Genomic DNA, 20,777 nt, shown 5'->3' on the forward strand with positions numbered 1-20,777 from the left:
GATAGACAAGCAGCTAAAATGCCTTAAGCCAGCTATGCACAAATTTACATCCCATATAATCCCAGTTGAAGTTAGGAGACAAGTATGTGTTGTATGTGTATCAGGAGAGAATTTGGCTGATTGTCCATGGACAGGGTTTTTTTTGAGAGAGGCAAAAAATGGACTATTTTTGCCATCTGTTGATAATTTTTTTTGAAGTAATTTTCAAAAAAAGATTTGATTAGAAAAAAAACAGATTTTGCAGCAGTGCCTTAATGCCAGGCACTTTCTTTCACTGGGGAGCCATGACTCTCAAGTCAACGTAGGCTTTGAGGTTCTTCAGGAAGATGGAAGGAGGTCAACGAAGAATGCTGCTTCTAGAAATAGCGTGCAAGGCAAAATGCAGAGAAGCTATGTAGTGCAATTTTGTTGTCACACCAAGTTCCTCATCAGTTTGCCTGCTTTGTCAGCACTGTTTCTAAGAGACAAAATGTATATTCCATAAACACTTAAAAATGAGGAAAGGAAATTCAGAGCAGGAGAGTAAAATAGAAAGAAAATAGGACAACAAAGGAGGAAAGAATACATGCCTGACATTCCAGGCAGCCTTTGGTAACCGTTTTATTGAGAATCCCAAGTGGGAATTTTACAAATTACATTGTTGATGCGGTTGCTGAAGCCACCTTTATCCTACTGGTGAAATGTTCTCTGCAGCCAGACCATGACACCGAGGAGGAGTAAAGCAGCCATCAGCAGGCAGACGAGAATATGGCTTGTTTAGTAAAACTACATACATGCCTTATCCCTGAAAGATTACTCCAGTTTGAGGCAGTCTGTGCTGCAGTAAAAATGGAAAGCTGCTTCAGAGCACAGGAAACCACTCCCTTCACCAACACTGATGCAGGGTTTTGACTTCCCTGGCTTGGCTTTTGCAGACCCTTTGTGTTGGGATTGATTGCTGAGATTATTTAGTTAAAACTTTGTTATACGTAGGGGTTGTAACATTTATTTCTCTATTTCATATATTTAGCAATCTGTATTTTATGAGATGGAAAATCCCTTTAGGGGCAAGAAGATCACGGAATGATTTTCTCTGAATGCTGACTGTGTTCTGATCCACCCTTCATGATCAGTTTTATAGTGCTGCTATGGCTCAGACATAATTAAGGGTAAAAAGTATGGAGAAATCAAGAGTTCAAATTGACATATAGGGGCTTCTCTTCAATTAGAGCCAGTAAAAATCTGTAACAGAATCTCTTATTAGTGCTTTTTAGTTTGCTCATTTTTATTTTCACTTTCATTATCCTGTTCTCAGTGAAGGAGCTGTCAAGCATGTTGCTGCTAATCATGCTCTGTCTCTGGTGGGCTGTTGCTGAAGTTGGAGTTGCACCTTTATGATCAGGTTCAACCAGGTAGAAATAAAAAGTTGCTGCATGGAATTGTAAGAACGGTTTCTGCAGTGTGGAGGAAAACATTTACCAGAAAAGTGTGATTAACTAAGAACAAGAAATTTTCACAAAACTGGTGATTGTCAGAAAGTGGAAACTAAAGAGGGGTCTCAAGATGTAACCCACCTCATGGCCTTTAACTTATAATGTTTAGTTGGCAAAGTAGGCATCTAGGCTCTCTGTCTAGAACAGGTAAAGCAGCACACACCTCCAGAGACTGATGTATCTTTGCTGTCAGCTGTCCCTGCGGTTACAAAGAGTGTCTAGATGAGTCGCTCAGAAATAGATAACTGACTTTCAGACATTTAGAGTTAAGCGAGATGAGTCACATTCTCCATGACGCTGAAAAATGCAACAAATAATTAGGTGCATAAGGGAGTTGCAAGAACCTTGTTTATTAAAGACCCTACTTTTCCATGCTGGCGCTGTGAAGCTGTATTGCTCCTTGGAAAGGTTTTCATGGAGTTTAAATTCTTCCTGGAGTTCCTCACCACATAGCAAGCACATGTCCAATAATGCAATCGTATTAGAGGATGGAGCTTATGCATAATAATATGCTGCATTCTGCCAAAAAGCGGGGCAGAGGGCAACTGTGGTCTTGGACTACCTGCACAGAGAAAAGTGGATGTAGTGGGAAAGGTCTTGGACAAACAAAACATTTTGAAATAGATTAGCATCCTTTGGGGTTATAGAGGAGCAAGTTCAAATACATGCAAAATAAAATTGTAGAACTGGAACTATGTTTAAATTCAAACATTGTGTCCTAGAAACTTGGCTAAAACAGCTCAAAGGGAGCTGGCTATAAAAACACTGTTATCAGGATGAGGAGGGTAGGAGGGACGGGCCTGTAATGAAATAGGTGTGGGAGGAAGAACATCTGTTCAACAAAAACATGCTTTCATAATGCAGCTTTGTTATTTTAACTAAGTTTGAGTTTAAATGGAAGAATGAGTTAAACACATGGGAAGCACAGGTGAAACCTCCTCAGGAGCCTGAGAAGACAGAACAGAAAAACCTCTAAGAATCTGAGAGGGCCAAGGGTAGCACAGGGCAGTCACAGAAGCGTCAACTCTAGAATTGAGTGAGTGACTGGGCATTGATGATACTGAGCAAGCTGAACCCAGATGTAACAAGCTATTCAGGCTTTATTTCTCTGCTCCATATTAGATTAATGAAATCTATTCAATATTTAGTGTGTCCTTGTTTGTCTTCAGTAAGAAAGAAGATTAGCTCAGAGAACAATTTCAAATGCACTGCAAGTTGGTCTAATCCTAAAACTCCTAGGAGTGATGTATTAGTTTCACCATTTGTTCTAGCTGGGGTTTGGACTTTTGTTATGTAAGTTATTGTAATAGTTTGTTCTGGTTTATGGACTATGATTTTCTGCCCATTTTTCTTAGGACTTTGATTTTTGTATTCCATTCTCTTCTCAACTGTGTATTTGTTACACGATTGTTATAATCTTGAAATAACTTTTGCATTTAGTTCTACTTTTCTCCTTAAAGAGTTATTCTTTTCAGTTAATAATGTGATACTTAAAGCTTTTTTTTATTCTCATGTGAAATGTAACCTCATGATGTGAATTGGAGGAAACGGACACTAGACTAGTATAAGGAGCCAGGACACACAAGATGAGTAGCGAGGACAGAGCAGCATACTTAGCCTCCCTCCCCTGAAGATGATACTTAATGTTTGCTGTCTTTTTGTCTTGTGTTGGACCCATAACGGTTGTAGCAATGATCTGCTCGGCAAAATCATGAAAAGGCATCTCCTTCCGATCACAGCAGCATGTAGCTGCATGATGATATGTGAGAATAATTATATAAATAATTACATAAAGCAGTCGTGCTGTAGAATACATAAGGTATGCGTAAGTCTGAGTGTATTTGTCTCTTACATTTAAAATGAAAAATATAGAAGTTAAAAAGCTACAGAAGTTTTATGCATGTTGTATAGGCTTTATGGATTATTTAATGCTTCTTTTACTGAAAAATAATGGGTGATTTTGTTTTAATGGATGTAAGGTAGAGAGCATTTTTGCTGAGCAGCCCATATCATTTTTGCGTCAGGAATGGTGGGTTAAGGTGGTGACCCAAAAATCATAGATTATCCATGACCCACCCTCCTCTTCCCACTTATGGTAAAGATACCGGTCACTCAGATTCTGGTTTAGGGAGGAAATTGAAGTCAGGTGTGAGAGCCCTGCTCCAGCTTGTGCTTTTCACTGTGGACTGGGAAGAGGTCCCCCAGGTATGGTAGACACTACTGTTTGGAATGACTGTGATCTTGGACATCTTTCTAGTGCAGGAGAGGAGTGAAAATGGAGACTTGAAGTAGTTGTCTTGTGGCAGTCATTTTTGAGCTTTTTCTATTTGCTTATTTTTACAAAGTATCCAGCACTGCAGATCTCTATATAGTGAATTTAAGCCACTTGACCATAAACTCACATTTCTTAGTTATCTTTCACAGATCCTTTAGAAATCACCCATGAACAACAGTCTGAAAACCGCTGCTGAAGGGTATTGAAAGGTCACAGTGCTGGTGTTACTCCTGATTGTCATACTGAAGGAAGAGGAACCAAGATTTTACCCATTTAGATCAAAGATTAGAAGCTTTTACTGCTCTAATTCTCATAGTTTGTAATTGCTACTTAGTTTTAAGAAGCAACATTGGAATAGAAAAGAAAAATGCTACTTAAAATCACTCAAAATATTCTCCAGTGACAAATTATTAAACCTTGTATAAATTATTAAAGAAATATAACCCTGAGCACTGTGTTTAAGTGAAGACAGGATGGTGAAGAGTATATATTTTGTTTCTCTTTAAACGAAGTTGGGTTGCACAGCTTCTTTGTTTTTTTTTCATTCCCACAGCTTTTGGCTAAAGTTTCTAGCTGTATAGACTTGCTCTGTCATTAAGGTGATGTTTTAATGTCAGAATTCATTAGTCCCAAATGCTTTGTCACTAGAAAATAAGCAATGAAAGTCACTAAAAGATGCAGTTTAATTGAAAACTGATTAGAAGAATAGTATTTTAAAACTATTTTGTTGGATTTTTTTAATATCTGAAAGCAGAGTTTATTGAAAAGTTGATAAAATTAGCCATGTAAAGTCAAGGATGTAAACACAAAGTCCAACATAAGAGCATCCATTCTGGTTTTGCATTTATGGTATCACCTGGTATGTATTTGGGTAGACACTGAAAAAATGAAAACTAAATTCTAATGTACATTTGTGCACAATGTGTGTATGACAAGGAAGCATTTACTCTCTGGACTAATATTGCATTCACATCTTTCATCTGTAAAAACATTAGCCCTAGAGGAGGGTGATTCAGGGCAGGAGATGGTCAGCACTTTCCACAGCCAGGTTTTAAAGCACTGACCTGCTGTTAAAGCACGGGAAAGCTTGCGGTTACAGAATGCCTCCATAGCAGCAGCTCAACAAACATCTACAAACCATCGAGAGTGTCTGTTGGTTTTCATTAAGTGTCAGTAGAGTGGGCATTGTAAACATGGTGTCTTAGCTGCAGAAGTGTAAGTCCACTGTAAGTTGTAGCCTTTTACATCAGCTATCTCTTAGCTGTGAATGCAACTCCGAATATTTATCCTGTGCTTCTCTGACTTGCACATACAGACAAGGCACTGAGTGATTAATGATCCCCTTCATCACCACGTCTGCACACTTCCCAACAATTAACAATAAAAATGACTCTCCCTTCCTTCCTGGACCACAAAAAACATTGCTTGACTGGTCTGTAGGCCTTGTTGGATTTCTTGTTTATATCTATCTATCTATTGTATACATGTTTATACATACAAGAGAGAGAATCTCTTACCTATTTGTGAAAAATGTGGGGAAAGGTAAGCTGAAGAAATAAATTTCAGATTTAATTTTGAAGAGAGCAAGGGCTATATGCATTCTTTGCTGGGAGGGGAATCAATAGATCATACTTGGCTCCCGTGAAGGTTTATCTCTTTCTCATGACCCTCCTTCTGATGACCATCAGTCATTGTGTTCTTGAAGCAATGAACACAGTAGTACTCAGGTCACATGTATGGAAGAGCAGCCAAAAATTGCAGTTAGGCTTTCAATTGCAGCAGTCCCCACTATCAGCATTCAGATCTTGAACTGGCATCAGGGAAGGCAAATGCTATGGGGTCTTCTCAGAGCAGTTGGCCATATTAAATAGCCAGTCTGCTTCATGTTTTTTTTTTAACGTGAGTTAGAGCTTTCACAGCATTTGGCTTCATTTATGGACACAGTGAGGAGCAAGAGAAGCTGGAAGGTCAGAAAAACAAGGATTCCCATGACTAGATCTGTGTTCAGTAAGATGAAGCACCAACTTCTGGCAAATCACAAAGTAATGCCTTTTTAAGTTTTTTCTTCATTGCTGCTGGTTTTAGATATTACATATGCAAAATCCAATACTTGTGGATAATTCTTGTTCCATTTTTTCTTCCTCTTTACATTTGTCAGGAGAGTGTTTCCAATGCACCACAGAAGAGGTTTCATCATTTAAAATTTAGCTGCTTTCAGTTATCTACAAACAATAAAAAAATATTTATTCTTAAAATAGATTTTTATGAACATTTTATTCAAACAGGTGGACAGGTTTACTCTCACTTTTTTTAAAAAAGTGATCTTTATCTTGAGACAATGATGGGAAATGTAAGCACAAATAACACTTTCAGAGAAGTTTGTACATTTCACTATGGGTTTTTTTAATGAAAGCATAATGCAGCTTTAAATAAAGTATTTACTACCTGCAAGTTCTATAACACAGAATGATGGGGCTAGAAACCTTTAGGTATTTTCTGATGTCTTTGTAAGCCATTCTCATGCCAGTTTCTTTTGACTTCATCCAAAAATTTATAGTGTGTATTTTGGAAGTCATACATGTTTCCCACAATACTAGATGGTTTGAAATAATTTATGAGTAGCCAGAGGTACTCAATTTAGGGAAGAGGTTTTTTTCATTTAAGGCAGTTAACTTCAGTATTTGGATCTCAACTCTCCCTTTCTGATGTTTTTTGTTTTTTTTTTCTTCACTGTGTAAAATCAGAGTCAAAATAATTTCATACCAGAACCTGACAATTTTACCCATGTTGACTAATCTTCTGAGATTAATTCCTCTTATTTCAACAGAACTGTATGTGGATTAAAATGTTGAGTGATATGACCAAGGTTATTGGGATCTAGCTTTTATAAAGTAACATCAAATTATCCGACAGGGTATTGATATAGTACCTTTTTGGCCCAAATATGCCGAGACAGAAGTTGCTTCTCATGATAGAAGATCCCAAAGCAAAACTCAGTTCTGGGAATGCCAAAAAATCCCCTCAGAAATTCAAGATTTTGAAGAGAATGTTCTCCAGCTTGTCTCCTACTTTAGGGTTTCTGTTATTTCTGTGTGCATTGACTCCACTGTCCATGGGTCTCCAATACTTCTTCCAGTGTCATTAGCCTAACCTTTCCCTGGCTTATTTTATGATTATATGATTTTAATTACCATTCTCTGTAAGATAATACATTTTTAAATTAAGTCAGTTGTCATGTTTACTACTAAAGTCTGACTCTCTGATACTGAAGTTATTTGACTGCTGAATAACAGTGCACGGGTAGGAGAGGTACAAGTCTGATGGGTGTGCGGTCAGTGTCGGAGATGAAACAGGGAACCACATAGCAGTTCTGTCTCCCAGTCCGTCCATCTTTTATAGAGAAGGCTGTCAAAAGATGTATCATGCAGGAAGTGGCTATTTTCCCAGTAGAAACAGAGCTAGTGTTTTAGGTATGCCATCCAAAGCCAGGGATGACTTGGCCATTAGTACCAGTTTTGTGCCAAAGTTTTACAAGTCAAGCTCTTTGCCAGGTTGTAAGTCTCTGAGGTTTCCAATACCAATCATCTTCTGCAAATGCAGACAGAGCGAAGAGCTCATCAGCACTGGCCATGGTTATACTAATAGATTTTTGTGGCATGATACGGATATGCTAAAATTTTTCTTGGGGTTGTTTTTTTGCGGGTGGCCCTCCCACCCCATGTGTTTACTCTGCATTTGGAAAGTTGCATGTTTTCAGATCCAGCCATGTCTCTTGAAGGTGTTTCCAAACAGAGAATGACTGGAGGAGTGTCATGGTAAAGCTTAGACAGCTCATGTGTCAGGAATTATTGGCAGGGAAGCGTTACATCCAAGTCAGAACAGAGCTTCCACCCTGTGATTAGGGAGGGTGTGGTGTGATGTAGCAGAGCTGTGCTTCAGCCATAGGTACGTGGAAACTGTTGCAGTTTAAGATAGTAGCAGGGAAAGAATACTAAGCAAACTTTTCTTTATCGTTGCTTTAATTTTGATATTAAAAACTGAAGTCATGGTCAGGATAATGTTATGCAAAAGAAATTTTTTTAAAAAAGTATAGCAATACCATTTCTTGACCGTATGCAAAAAAACAAGATAAAAGAAAAATCTTGAAGAATTTCTGGTTGCATTGTGTGTTCTTTATAGAGCAGAGAGAAAAAGGGAATGGCATTTTTTCGGTGCAAGGTGGCAGGAGATAAAGGTACCCACTCCACCCTGCCGGTTAGAGTAAGTGGAGGTACTGTGCCAGCTCTTCTGCTATTCTGGATCAGCAGAACAGTTTAAGTTTTGGGACATTACTGAAACCTCCAAAGGCTGAGGGGAATATATTAAAGGCCTTTGGCCAGATTTATTCTCCACCTTCCTTAGATGTACCTCCGAGGAGGCAAAGCTCAGAATTCAGATGGCAGTTCTCATTCATCCCCAGACTAACAGACATATACTCAGGATATACAGACCATGTTTCTTTCCAACAGGTTTTAGGAGCAGTAGTTTAAAATCAAAAATATAAATCATTCCAGATGTTCTGTTTGTGTGTGGCAGCTATCTTTGCGCTATGCAGAACAGTTGCTGATGCTGTAGTATGAGTCCGTGTTATTTAACTGTCATATTGGGAATATAACTTAAAAACCATACTTCATTTGGAGTGCTGGCCACCTGTGTATGAACGCTACTTCAACTAATATTTCTTTTTTCTTCTCAGTTCCTGCAGAACCTTTATTGTGCAAGTTTGCCGATGGAGGGCAGAAAAAGAGACAGAATCAGAATAAATATATACAGAATGGAAGAGCATGGCACAGAGAAGGCGAGGTGAGACTTGTAAGTCCTCCCTTCAAGCTTTAGTGTGGGTGTACAATAATGAATACTTATGAAAATGATAGGCATTGAGACTTCTTGGCTTGGCTCTTTGGCATGTTATAAATGTGCAAGCAACTCTTAGCTGACAGTTTGCAATTCTATAAAATACTTAACCGTATCTTTCTTAACAGGAAAAAAGGCAAAATGCGAAACGCTAAATCCTGCCTCATTAAAGTGAACAACAAAATCTCCTTCAACTTAGTCAGGAATATGCTTGAGAGATTTCTCATATTATAAAACTACCTGAAACATAACTTTATTTACATGTAGTAAATAGTCCTTTGGTTTATGCAGCACTGAAATGCAGATCACTTTCATAGGATTAAAACAGTATACCAATGCAGTGCAGCATTAATTTTTTTTGTCACAGCTGTTTTAATCTTTAATGTTCAAGATAATAGTTTCATAGGCTTACTGTGGTTAGCAAGCCTAGACGCCTCATTTATATGAGACAAGAAAATTCAAATGTGTCTTCTGAAAAACAGCACTCCCCATTCGTTCGTATAGTTAATATACGTAGGCAACACCCTAACTTAATCATCTTCAAGCCCTGCCTCTCAAACACACACAAATTCTCTTAGCCAGGTATTTCATTGATTGCATTTTGTTCCTCAGGCTGGGACCTTGGAAACTTGTATTCATAGCAAATATCACTGATTCTCTTCACTATGTAATTACGTCTGTCAATTAACCTTTCCCTAACTTAAAGCAATAAACTATTTCAATACAAATTTTCAGTTAAGAATAATACAACTAAAGAAAGAGTAAGAGAAATAATTTACAGTCAAAATGAATTTCGTCAACTCTTTCTTTCCACTTTTTTTTTTTTTTTTTTTAAAAGGCTGGAATGACACTCACGTATGATCCAACCACAGCTGCTTTACAAAATGGGTATGTTAAATAATGGCACGCTAAGAAAAGACGAAAGTTTGCATTATGGAAGGTGCACAGAACTGCCATTTAATAAATATTTCTGCATTTTCTAGATTTTATCCATCACCCTACAGTATTACAGCAAACAGAATGATCACTCAGACATCTATTACGCCATATATTGCTTCTCCGGTTTCCACATACCAGGTTTGTATTTGGAACTTAGTAGCTGAAATGGTTCATCAGAGCTTATGTTTATTTATCAATTGCTACATGTGGTTTTATGAATTCTCCAATAATGCTTCATTTTAATGAAGTGGCATCTTCATGCTGTACAGCATGAAAATGATGGCCTTAAAAACTAAGAGTGTGTTTGTTTCAGGAAGCACAGCAATTTAATGAGATACATGGTGTCTTGTAAAACACTCTCTAATGTGTGCTGATGGCTAAGGTATTTGTAGCCACTTCTGCATTTCAAGTGTGATTTTTCGTTTTCTCTTGGTCAAGTTCTTTTAATGTCAATAATATATCTTTAAAATAATTATTCTTTATTTAAAACCTTCTTGATTTAGTTAAATTCTATTTCAAAGATATTTCTCCATGCTTTTTTAACTTTCTTCCAGGTTGTTTTTTTGGGGGGGAAGCCCAACAATAATGTGTTACAAAGTTGCACTAAGAAGGGTTCAGAAACTTGCTTGACATTAGAGAAGGAAATTTAAAAGAGTTCAGAGTTCAAATTATGTTAGCATTCAAATTCAGTGGTTTTATATTAGGAGTAAAGCATTTAATAGTCTAGAACTGTGTTTCTAAACCAAAACTTACTTTAGTTTGAACAATAAATTAAAACATGAATCATGTACATTTTTTGTTCTTAGAGCCCAGCCCAAAGCTTCCTGAAAAGGAATTTTGATAGGTGTCATCTTGTGTCCCCACCAAGGGATATTGACAAACAGTTCAACATGCTGAGAAATTACAGGGAACAGTTTTTGTACTTTGATGATATCTCTTCGGAATTGCCCAATTTTAGGGCATCATACATTTCAGTTTACAAACAACTTGCATTTAATGTAACTAGTATGGCAGTCTCAGGTGTATGCTCTGTAATTACTACTTGAGACACTCCAATTACCCCAGTGTAAGCTAAATGACCAGCTATTTTGGCATTTTACTGTTTAACACATAGATGAAATAAACATTAGTGATTCAGGTAATAAATAACCAAAACTAATTAAATTTGGAAAATTCTTACCTCTGTGTCAGGGGAAGGAAAAGAGGCTGTTTGCTTTTTAGTGAGAGAGACGTGCTGAGTTTTCTAGCTTACTATGGGTGAAAATGAATATAGAAGGCTATGTAGAAGGCATATAGAAGGCAAACAGAGGCACTGTGGGCTATTTGGTCAGTATTCCCTTGCAGAAATTTCCACATACCCTCTCATTGCAGGAGAGAAGAATGAGGAAGAATTGTCCAATATTAGTTTGGAGGTCTAATGCCTTCTTGTGCAAGCAAAGCATTATGTAGGAGTTAAAACAGAGTACTCTGGGGTAAAGGGCAGCTGGATTAATTTTATATTAATTTCTGAGGTGACTTATGCAACAAAATGTTTGCTCTTGGCAGACAGCACTAGTACTGTATTTTTCAGTATATTGAATCGTTCTGCTTTATACAGCAATACCTCTAAAAATTATAGCAAGTTCTTACCCAGGAAAACATTCAGTAGAATTAGCTGCTGTTCTTTATTAAAATCAATAATCAATATCAATATAAGACTCTCAGATATTCAGAATCCAAGTAAAGGTTACTCCTTGAGAATATAGTGTCACTTTTCTGGGCTTATTGAGATAGGCAGACCACAATACTGTATGTTTCCAGAAATGTTGTTGCCAGTATTCCAATATACATGGCATGGAGCTTAAATTATTGTGGGTAGAGTTAACATCATTATGCTTAAAGTGCCACAGTAATAGGAATTGAAAATTAAATTCAAATATTCTGTATCGAGGAGGAAGGAGGTTCTTGGCCAGAAGAGTTTCACAACTTGAGTATTAGTCATATCTTCATTACTGATCCCTTCTCACTGAAACCTGTAGCATTCTGTCATCTACACAACCAGACGTATCTCAAGAGCGTGATTTATTTTTTTTTTTCTTTGAGGCATGGTATAACTTGTTCCTAGATTTATTCTTATTAAAGGTAAACAAATTTAATAAAGTTTTGGCTGTACTTTGTTTCTGCAACTCCTGTATACCCATATGATGGTACTAAGCCAGTTACTGTCATAGTATGAGTAGATTAGCCAAAACTTTAGTCAGGCTGTACCAGTATTTTTGCCATTAAGCTTTTCCCTGAGGAAAGGGAGGGTTCAAGTGTTTTCCATTTTTTAACTCTGTTAGCTCTTTTTGTGATTGAAAAAGAAAAAAACAACTCTAATTTGAAAGTCAGTACCAAAAGGAGGGAAGAAATATTTCCATCTTGCAGAAAATAACCTCACCTGGATTGTTTCAAGACTGTCATCTGTCTGTCCTGTTCACAGGACTCTGGGAGTGATGGTAGAGTCGTGTAAGGGGCTTTAAATGTCCAGCAGCAGTGGTTGAGTCAGTTCTGCATGTGCAGTGCAGGTCAGAATCCTGCCTTATCCTACATACCTACAGGAGGTGGGGAGGAAACATTTTCATTCTTACCTTTAATATTTCTTGCAGCACACTTTGCAAAGACCAGTTGCAACCAGCTCTTTTTAACTAAGATAACCATGTAATCTGTTAGTTTACCTTTTAATCCTTTCAGTTTACCTTGTCATGCAAAATTAGGCATCCTACCTCAATTTAAGTATTTGGGTAGCCAGTGTTTTTGGAGAGAAAACATGCTAGTTGCAAGAGCAGGAATGCTCATCAGAACCTTCTCTTCCTGTGCTTTGGGAATAACATACCGCAATGTCTTGGAGGACAATTCTTCTAAATCTTCTCCTTGTTCCTGGAATAAGATTCCAGCAGAATTCCTGGTTTCTTTTTCCCTTGTGAAAATCCAATAATTTATTTTATTCTGATCAAGGCAGAAGGTGCCTCCTTTTTCAGCACAGCAGAAATCTCTCATGCACCTATTTGAACCCTTTCAGTATACTTGATAAAGTTTGAAACCTGCACTAAAATTATAGTCTACTGTTCTGAAAGGTATATGTGGTAAGTTGCTCCACAGAGTGACTAATTCCACTAAAAAGTGAATGAATAAGGGGAGCGGGCTTCTTAACATTATTTATTAAATTATTACTGTATCTCAGTTGGATTATTCAGGAAAAGAATGACTAAAACAAAAAATAAAATACTGATTTTGTTCCAGGTTCAAAGTCCTTCTTGGATGCAGCCTCAACCATATATAATGCAGCACCCAGTAAGTTTTTATGCTTCTCTGTTGTTGTGTTACTGATTGTATAAACACTTTACATACTTTAAACAACAGGAAATAGGTCAATTCCTGCCCAATTACTTCCAGAGTTTGACAATTACATCATGGTTAAATCATGGATCAAAATGAAAAGAGCAACAAAGATAGTAACCTGAATTGGGGCCTCATTTTATTAGGGAAAGAAACAAAGCTGCCTTCAGGGTATCAAGGTGATGAGGACAATTAGAGTTACCAAGTCAGCATCCTGTGGAAACTTTTTCTTTTTTTTCTTTTTTCTTTTTTTTTTTTTTAAATTTAAATGAGAAGAACTTTGCAAATACCAATGTTTTACATACTGTTTAGCTATCAGGAGCTGGAATTGAAGACCCAAGGTTTTAGAATGGGTCTAACTTAGTTCAGACTGGATAATTTGTGAAAGACAGATGAATGTAGTGATATAAATGACATTATGGGCACTCACTTTAGGAAACCTGCATAGCTTGTTCTGGCTTCACTGCTCATGACTAGTGCTAGTCTCCCTGCACTTTTGGCAGTGGCATCTGTACTGGACTGTCAGGCATTCTAATCTATACTCTCCCATGATATTTTGCTTCTTATCTATGTCATTTGCCAATTAAGTACCATTATATCTGAGACTTACTAGGTTTCTTGAGATAAGCATTACAAATAATAACAGGCACTTTAATATACGCACTCCTGTAGTTAACAAACAAGTCTGTTTCCAGATATAGAAAGGATATTGTCTTGACTTCAATTAACCTCTCCATGCAGATTATAGAATGTAAATCTTCTTGGCAGAACATTTTCTTCTTGTGCATGCAGAGAAGGTGATACTATACCAGAACACCCTCTCACACACTTAATTGTTGTTATATTTGTGGGTTTTGCTGTTAAACACACACGCACACAACTTTTTTAAACTTTTCTCTCTGTCAACACAGATTTTCATAAAAAACACCTTGCAAATCGTGCTGTGAAAGACACAAGTTGATATGTTATAATGCTATAAGGTGTATTGTTTTCACAGGTATACAAGATGAGATTTCACAGTTGAAAATAAAGATCTAGATTCCTGACTTAAGTTCAGTTTTGGCCTGTGCAAAGACTGGTGCTGTCTTGCTCATTTGCTTTGCAGAGAACCCTGCAGTCTACAGACAGGAAATTCTTTTAGTGTTTGATGTGCCTGTGACTCATTTCATCTACACTGATCACATGATTGTTTTTCCAACTATACTCTGAATTTCTTTTTTCTTTTCTTTTTTCTCTTTTAAGGATTAGTTATTGATTCAGAATACTGGCTTTCAGTACCTGCAATTATTTCTGTTAGTTTTGAGCCTCCATCAATTTTAATCAACACTTCTGCAAGCATAAATCATACAAAGTATTTGGAAATGTGTTTTTGTAGAAAATGATTGGTAAAATGAAACTTGTTGATAACCCTCCATTTCAGATTACTCTGAAAACCTTATGAGTGTGCCCTCTGTATTTAGCAATCTCAAGTGTTTAAAAATTCAACATATACTTTTTATGAAGTTAACAAAATGGTACAGGAGTGATAGAAAGGTCATCACAGTAGCTAGTATTTAGACAAAGAATCAGCATTGCTAACCCACTCTTCTAAAACCTGTGTGCTAATGAAACCAGCCATTAAGTAGGGCAGCTGTCTTGTGTGTGAACATTGCATGTGACCCATAGAATTCTCTTAACACAAATGTTCCTCCAAAACCTCCATTCCTAAAGATGAGATAAAAGTTTCTTCCTAAAGCCTGAAATTCCAAAGCTTAAGCTAAGTGAATCTATACCTGGTAACGTGCAGATTTTGCTTTAAAGTTAGCATCTGGTGGAACTCATATTTTACAAAGTGTTTTCAGCAGGTGTCTCAAGTGCATTGTACATCAGTTGCGTGTTCCATAGGAAGTCAATGCAGTTCCTACCCCGTTACCAAACTGTGCAAAACGCATCTGCTTGAGTAGAATATTCAGAATGTCCCAGACCTGCGTCCTGGGTCAGTGCCTGGGATTAAGGAGAGTTCTTGTGGTATATCCCCTCGGAAAGACAGCCCATACTTAGACTCTCAAATCAAAAATGTAATTAAAATCTGAGTGTTGCCACAACCATTTCTTTCTTTCTGTTTTAACAGGGTGCTGTACTGACTCCCTCCATGGACCACACCATGTCACTACAGCCTGCGTCGATGATAAGCCCTCTGACACAGCAGATGAGTCATCTTTCATTAGGCAGTACTGGAACAGTATGTAGCAATTTAATACAAAATAGAACTCACACAACCAGAAAATACTACATGTAGATCACAGTATGCATGTGCAGCTTGCATGTAGAAAAAAAGTACTCCTTTAAGTAGTCTTTCATCCAATAAAATATTAAGAATTGTCTCCATTTTTAGATCATATTAAGCAGTTTTTATTCAGTTTATTAGCTGATCAGAAATTGGAAATGAGTAAATAAAAATAGATCAAAGCAAATGAAAGGAGCCTAGGAGGTAACTCCAGAGTTGTATTGAAAAAGAGAAAATGGTTGTTTTTACTCTTCAGGCGATCAGAGTTGCAGAAAGTAATACAAAGTGTGGAACAGAAACTAAACCAGAAGAAGAGATGCAGGCTAGCTTCTAAACTGAAAGACCCTTCTTTTCTGAGCAAATAGAATTAAAAAAGAAAAGATGATGATTGCGATTAATAGAGAAGGTAAAGTCCTTTACCTAGTCTTTGAAGTCTAAATTTGATTTTTCTCAAAGAAGGTATCTCACTTTTCTGAAAAGCCTATTAATTTCAGATACAAAAGTCTTTCTCTCATCTGTATTGCTTTAGGGAAACAGTCAATATCTATTGAACAATATAATGATAGGCATTTTGGATACTCTTAAATTTACATTGCACTTTAACTCGACTTAATGGACTCTGTCTTTCCAGTACATGCCAGCCACAACAGCTATGCAAGGAGCCTACATACCCCAATATACACATGTCCAGACAGCAGCGGTTCCTGTTGAGGTCAGTATATTTTATAAAAGACCAGAGATAAGAGACATGAATATGATATTAGATTATTTTTTTTCTCTAGGAAAACTACTGTTTAAAGCCTATCGTTGTAACTGTGAATGTACTGTGAATACAATGTATATTAAAACTATAAAGTGTCATTATTTTCAACCAGTATAACGAGTATTGTTAACAAAGAATGACCTCTACTTGTAGCAGTACAGTACTTGGAGCAGTCTTCTCTATGAGCATAGCTCAGATGAACTTTGTGTTTTGTGAAACCTAACTTCCAATAGGAACAAGCTAGGGGGTATATTGTAGTTTTGATCTTTCATTTAGTTTTCCTGTGAGCAAACTTCTCTGCCAACAGACCATGATTCTAACTTTTTGCAAAGAATCCTGTTTTTACCCTGGCATCTCAGGATACTGTGCATATTTGCCTAATAAACCCCTCTGCAAGTCCACTTGAAGAGCATAACTAAATGGTAGCCAATAGTTTGTCTACTCTTTTGACTTACCTTACACCCTTTCATAGACCAGTACTTCTTTAACAGAGGAGCTAGACAAGGTGTGCTGCAGCTCTTGTATTCAGGATGAGTGCTAGACAGTCTCTGCCAGAGCCTGTAAGAAAAAACATTTCATTTCAAAGTCTGTTTGTCCCAAAACTCCACAACTTGTTTGGTTCAGTTTATGCATCTGCCCATGTGGGTCGGAATAGGACTTTTGGTAGTTAGCTGATCACGCTGTCTGCCAGAGCACTATCAGCTGAATTAGTTCTGTGGCTTCTGGGCGGTCTGTGTGCAAAGTCCCAGCTACAATTCTTTGTGTGGCCTAGTGCCAATCACACACGGTACTCAAAGCGATAGTGTTTGTACATGTGGTAAGTAGATCTCATTCTTCTCGCTGCCCCTCAAAAGGAGAGGAGCACAATGTTCTTTTGCATTTGCAGATAGACAATATACCAGCAGTTATTTGCTCCTTCTGTGTATTTATTTCTATAATGTCAAAGTTTTGTGGGTTTTTGTAATTATCTTCAAAGCAGCTGAGGAAATACAAGGTTTGCATGATCATTTTATTTCTCTGCAATGTAAATCAATGTACAGTTAACACCTCAAATTTGGAATACCCCACTTGAGAAATGTTAGAAAGACTTAAGATTTGAAGACTGTTAATTGCATGAGTTACATGGAAATAGAGATTGCAGATAATGCTGCCTGATTTTGTGCCTCATGTCTTGTCTTCCTTTTCACTTGCAGGAAGCCAGTGGTCAACAACAGGTTACAGTAGAGACGTCCAGTGACCATTCTCCATATACATATCAGCAAAATAAGTAACTGTGAGGTAGGGGCTCATCTTGTCACATGAAAGATGTGAATTCAAAGATATTTTATTTCATAATTTTACGGTGTTCTGTATTGAAGTTTTTTCTTTTATGTCGTCTAAATAACACTGATAATATCTGGGGACAGGCAGTGAAGTTAATTTGAACTTGGCTAGAGTTAGAAGCCAGGAAAGGAAGTACAGGTTCCAGAAGTGAGTTAATGAATTATGAGTAATAGTGTTTTAATAATTTCTCTATAGCATGACTGGATTATGTTGGATTTTAATTTGTTCATCTTGGCAGCATGCTGTATACAAGAATAACAATGAATTAGTGCAAAAATACGAGAATCACAATGCTAAAGGGAACTGTATGTATACAGTTCTGTGGTACATGTAAGATTTGGAAGCAGCTTTGCGACTGACTTACAGACCACAGGTAGGGGAGTGGTCTGGTGGAAATGCTTGCTGACCTTGTCTCCTGAAGACTTCCCTGCTCATCCTTTATTCTAGGAAAAAGCAGTTTGGTCCAGAATTTTGTCAATTAATTTTTAATCCACGTCCTTGTTTGGCTCTAATTCCAGAGTTTTAGTTTCCTCCTCCAGATTTGCTCTGGTTTTGCTTGCATGGCCTTTCTTTACTAACCAATAATTAGCTTTACCTGAACTCTTTCCATGCAAAATTTTTGCTTTCTGTAGATTGCCGTCCTGAAAATATTGTTTGCACTAACCATTCCCTTACTCATGTTCCATGTTTTAAAATTCTGGAATTTAATTCTTCCTTAACTCATCTTTATCTAAGTGCTTTGTAAGCCAGGAAACTTGACTACATGATTTTTTAAATAAAATTTTGTAAGACCTCATACTGAAAAATTCCATTCAGCTGCAATAATGTGCTAGAGGCTGTCTTAGAAGGGTTCTTCTACAGCCCTCACCACATTTTTTAGATACTCAAAAATCATAATCAGTTATGTGCAAAGAATTTCTAATTGTGGGATATTCTCCCTAAAATGTGTAGATCTAACAGTACACAGATTTCAGCATTACCTTTGATTTTGCAGGTCAGCTGTGCTATTTGACAACACTGCTCTCATCCCCATTACTGGCATAACAATTTCTTATATGTTCAAGAATGTAAAGATAGAAACAAACCAATAGGGAAACTTCGCACATTCAACAGATGGCACAGTCCGCCTAGTGCAACATATGACCTGTGTTTATTATTGTAGTCTGGCCAAATGCTGGCATCTAGAGAAAGCCCACATCCTTGATTTGCTTCCAGGGCAGGGAGAAAGCAAAGCCACAGGCTCTTCTCGTTATCCATCTCCTCATGTCAAAATCGTGGCTCCTGCACGTTTCCCATGCCAAGGCTGTTGGCTGGTGTTAACTGCTTTTCAAGGAATTATTTTTTTTGCCTTAAGTCTTGCCTGTGGGCGTGTAAAACCTCCTTACCAATAGAGGTCTGTGGTAGACAGCGAAGCGTAATCCTGCATTTCATGTCCCCGTCCTGCGTCTCTCTCCCAGCCTGTCAGTATCTGTCCCATAGACTGGGGCCAGGCAGGAGGAGCAGCGTTTAGTTTCCTGAAAGGATGAGATGTGTTGCCATCTGAGACACGTTTTGTAATGAAGACTCTGGGTAGAATACCAAGCTCTGTGAGCGACTCTGTGTGTTCGCTGTAAGCCAGTCCTCCAATTTTAGTCTTCAGAGAAGTACCGTTACCTGTATTTATATGCAGTAGGAGCCAGGGAAATCTACGTCAGCGGTGGTTATGGCAGTGGGCACGTGGGGAGGTTAATATTACTCGGCTGATTCAGCCTCAGAGTATGGCATTTGGTATTTCTGTCCCTGGAACATGTTGGTACTTGTCATTTTTCAGACAGGTGAAGGGGAGGGAACTGACAGTTATTTCTTGCCCTAAATACAGGGCAAGTCTCTTAATTGCAGTCTCTTAATTGTTGTGGCTTCGTTACTATTGTCAAACTGCAACTTCTTTCTAGATGCATATGCAGCACTTTTGGGAATGTCCTATTAAAAGTCAATATACATATTGCCATAAATAAGAGGTAAATGACAACTAGCACATTTGCACAAGTGGATGCAGTCAGTCAGAAATACACAGCATCTTTCCTATGGCTGCTACATTTAATAACTATGTAGCTTCTTTTCGAAAAGTTGCTACTATGTGAAGATAGTCAGAGGAACTTAAGCCCTCGCCCCCCTTATAATTACATATGCACCTATAAACGTACAAGCCTTAAAATGCCAGACTTTGTCTTGCCTTGAGAAATTCAAAAAATTGTCTAAAGCTTTTTTCATTAGCTGGGTGGTTTTTTTAACGCATATGGCAATATAAGCCAATACAGTAAATTGAGAAGTCTTCCTTCAAATTTAATGAGCCCTGAATTGCTGTTAAGTATTAGCCATCGTGGAGGCACAGTAGCTGTCTCTGCATTAGCTGTTGTACATAGCTTCCTGAGGCTGCACCAAAAGAAAGTTGTGTTCCTTTTCCAGAGATCAAAAGCCTTGGGACATGCCACAGGAGCCAGCTCACACACTCAGCCACTTTTGGTCAATTAAAATGGAACAAGAATAGCTAAACAACAAAGAAGGGAATAGCTTTGAACGCAGTCTCACGGTTCACCCAGTGAGAACTCTGCGTGCTGAACGGGTATTCGAGATAGACGGGGAAAATACAATACAGGCTGTATGCTGGTGGGGAGCTTCGTCTTGGGAAGGGCCAAGCACCTGAGTGCCACCTCTGTTACTTCTCAAATTTGTACTCGGATTCACTTAGTCTTCTCACAGCTGTCTGAAATAGGAAATTATTTAGTTTTATGGAGAGCTGCATTAGGGAAAAAAAAGTGTGCAATTTTAACTCCACTCTAGCTCTGACCTTTCTGTGTTACAGATGTCCAGTGTTGACCTGGCCTGGAGAAGGGTGCAAAGGCTGAAACAATCATGGATTTTACTGATCAATTGTGCTTTAGGAATTATTGACAGTTTTGCACAGGTTCTTGAAAATGTTATTTATAATGAAATCAACTAAAACTATTTTTGCTATAAGTTCTATAAGGTGCATAAGAAAAACCTTAAATTCATCTAGTAGCTGTTCCCATGAACAGGTTTATTTTAGTAAAAAAAAAAAATTTTTATCAAGTGTTATGACGCAAAAAAAATATTCAAATTTCTGGGTATGCACAGATGACCACGAAGACTTATCCACGTGCATGACAGAATTTGTGTTTTGGTTTATTTTTATTTTGTTTGTTTCTTTTTTTTTTTTTTTAAATTGTATTAAATGGGTTTTCTGAAGTTTAAAATAGTAAAACATCTAAGATGATGTTCTGTGCTTGCAGTGTGTGAGTGTTGCTTTAGTGCAGTGTTGCAGTTATAGTGTCTGGTCTTTTAGCTTTCTGTTTTTCTTTTAATGTAGTGTGAAGTGTCTTATCCTTTTCTATAAATTCCAATTTGCCTTAAATCTTTCAATGCTGTAGCTGTTTCAGTAAGTAGTCCAAACTAATGGTGTAGAATGCTTTGACCAAATGAGCTGGTCTA

The 20,777-nt window shown here is 37.6% G+C and overlaps 1 protein-coding gene across 4 annotated transcripts in view; it reads left to right on the forward strand.

Moving 5' to 3' along the window:
- The window catches only part of RBMS1 (RNA binding motif single stranded interacting protein 1), a 148,369-nt gene extending 128,060 nt beyond the window's left edge, over positions 1–20,309 (forward strand). For 3 of the 4 annotated variants that reach the window (XM_075028586.1, XM_075028588.1, XM_075028589.1), the window contains exons 7-14: positions 8,483–8,598; positions 9,479–9,528; positions 9,624–9,717; positions 12,841–12,891; positions 15,047–15,157; positions 15,834–15,914; positions 17,159–17,243; positions 20,131–20,309. In XM_075028586.1, the coding sequence (XP_074884687.1) occupies positions 8,483–8,598; positions 9,479–9,528; positions 9,624–9,717; positions 12,841–12,891; positions 15,047–15,157; positions 15,834–15,914; positions 17,159–17,236 (581 nt within the window). In that variant the 3' untranslated portion in view covers positions 17,237–17,243; positions 20,131–20,309. The remainder of the gene's footprint in view (positions 1–8,482; positions 8,599–9,478; positions 9,529–9,623; positions 9,718–12,840; positions 12,892–15,046; positions 15,158–15,833; positions 15,915–17,158; positions 17,244–20,130) is intronic. The other variant, XM_075028587.1, reaches the window with a different exon arrangement.
- The last annotated feature ends 468 nt before the right edge of the window (positions 20,310–20,777 follow it).

The sequence above is a fragment of the Buteo buteo genome, chromosome 5 (assembly GCF_964188355.1).
Source record: "Buteo buteo chromosome 5, bButBut1.hap1.1, whole genome shotgun sequence".
NCBI lineage: Eukaryota > Metazoa > Chordata > Aves > Accipitriformes > Accipitridae > Buteo > Buteo buteo.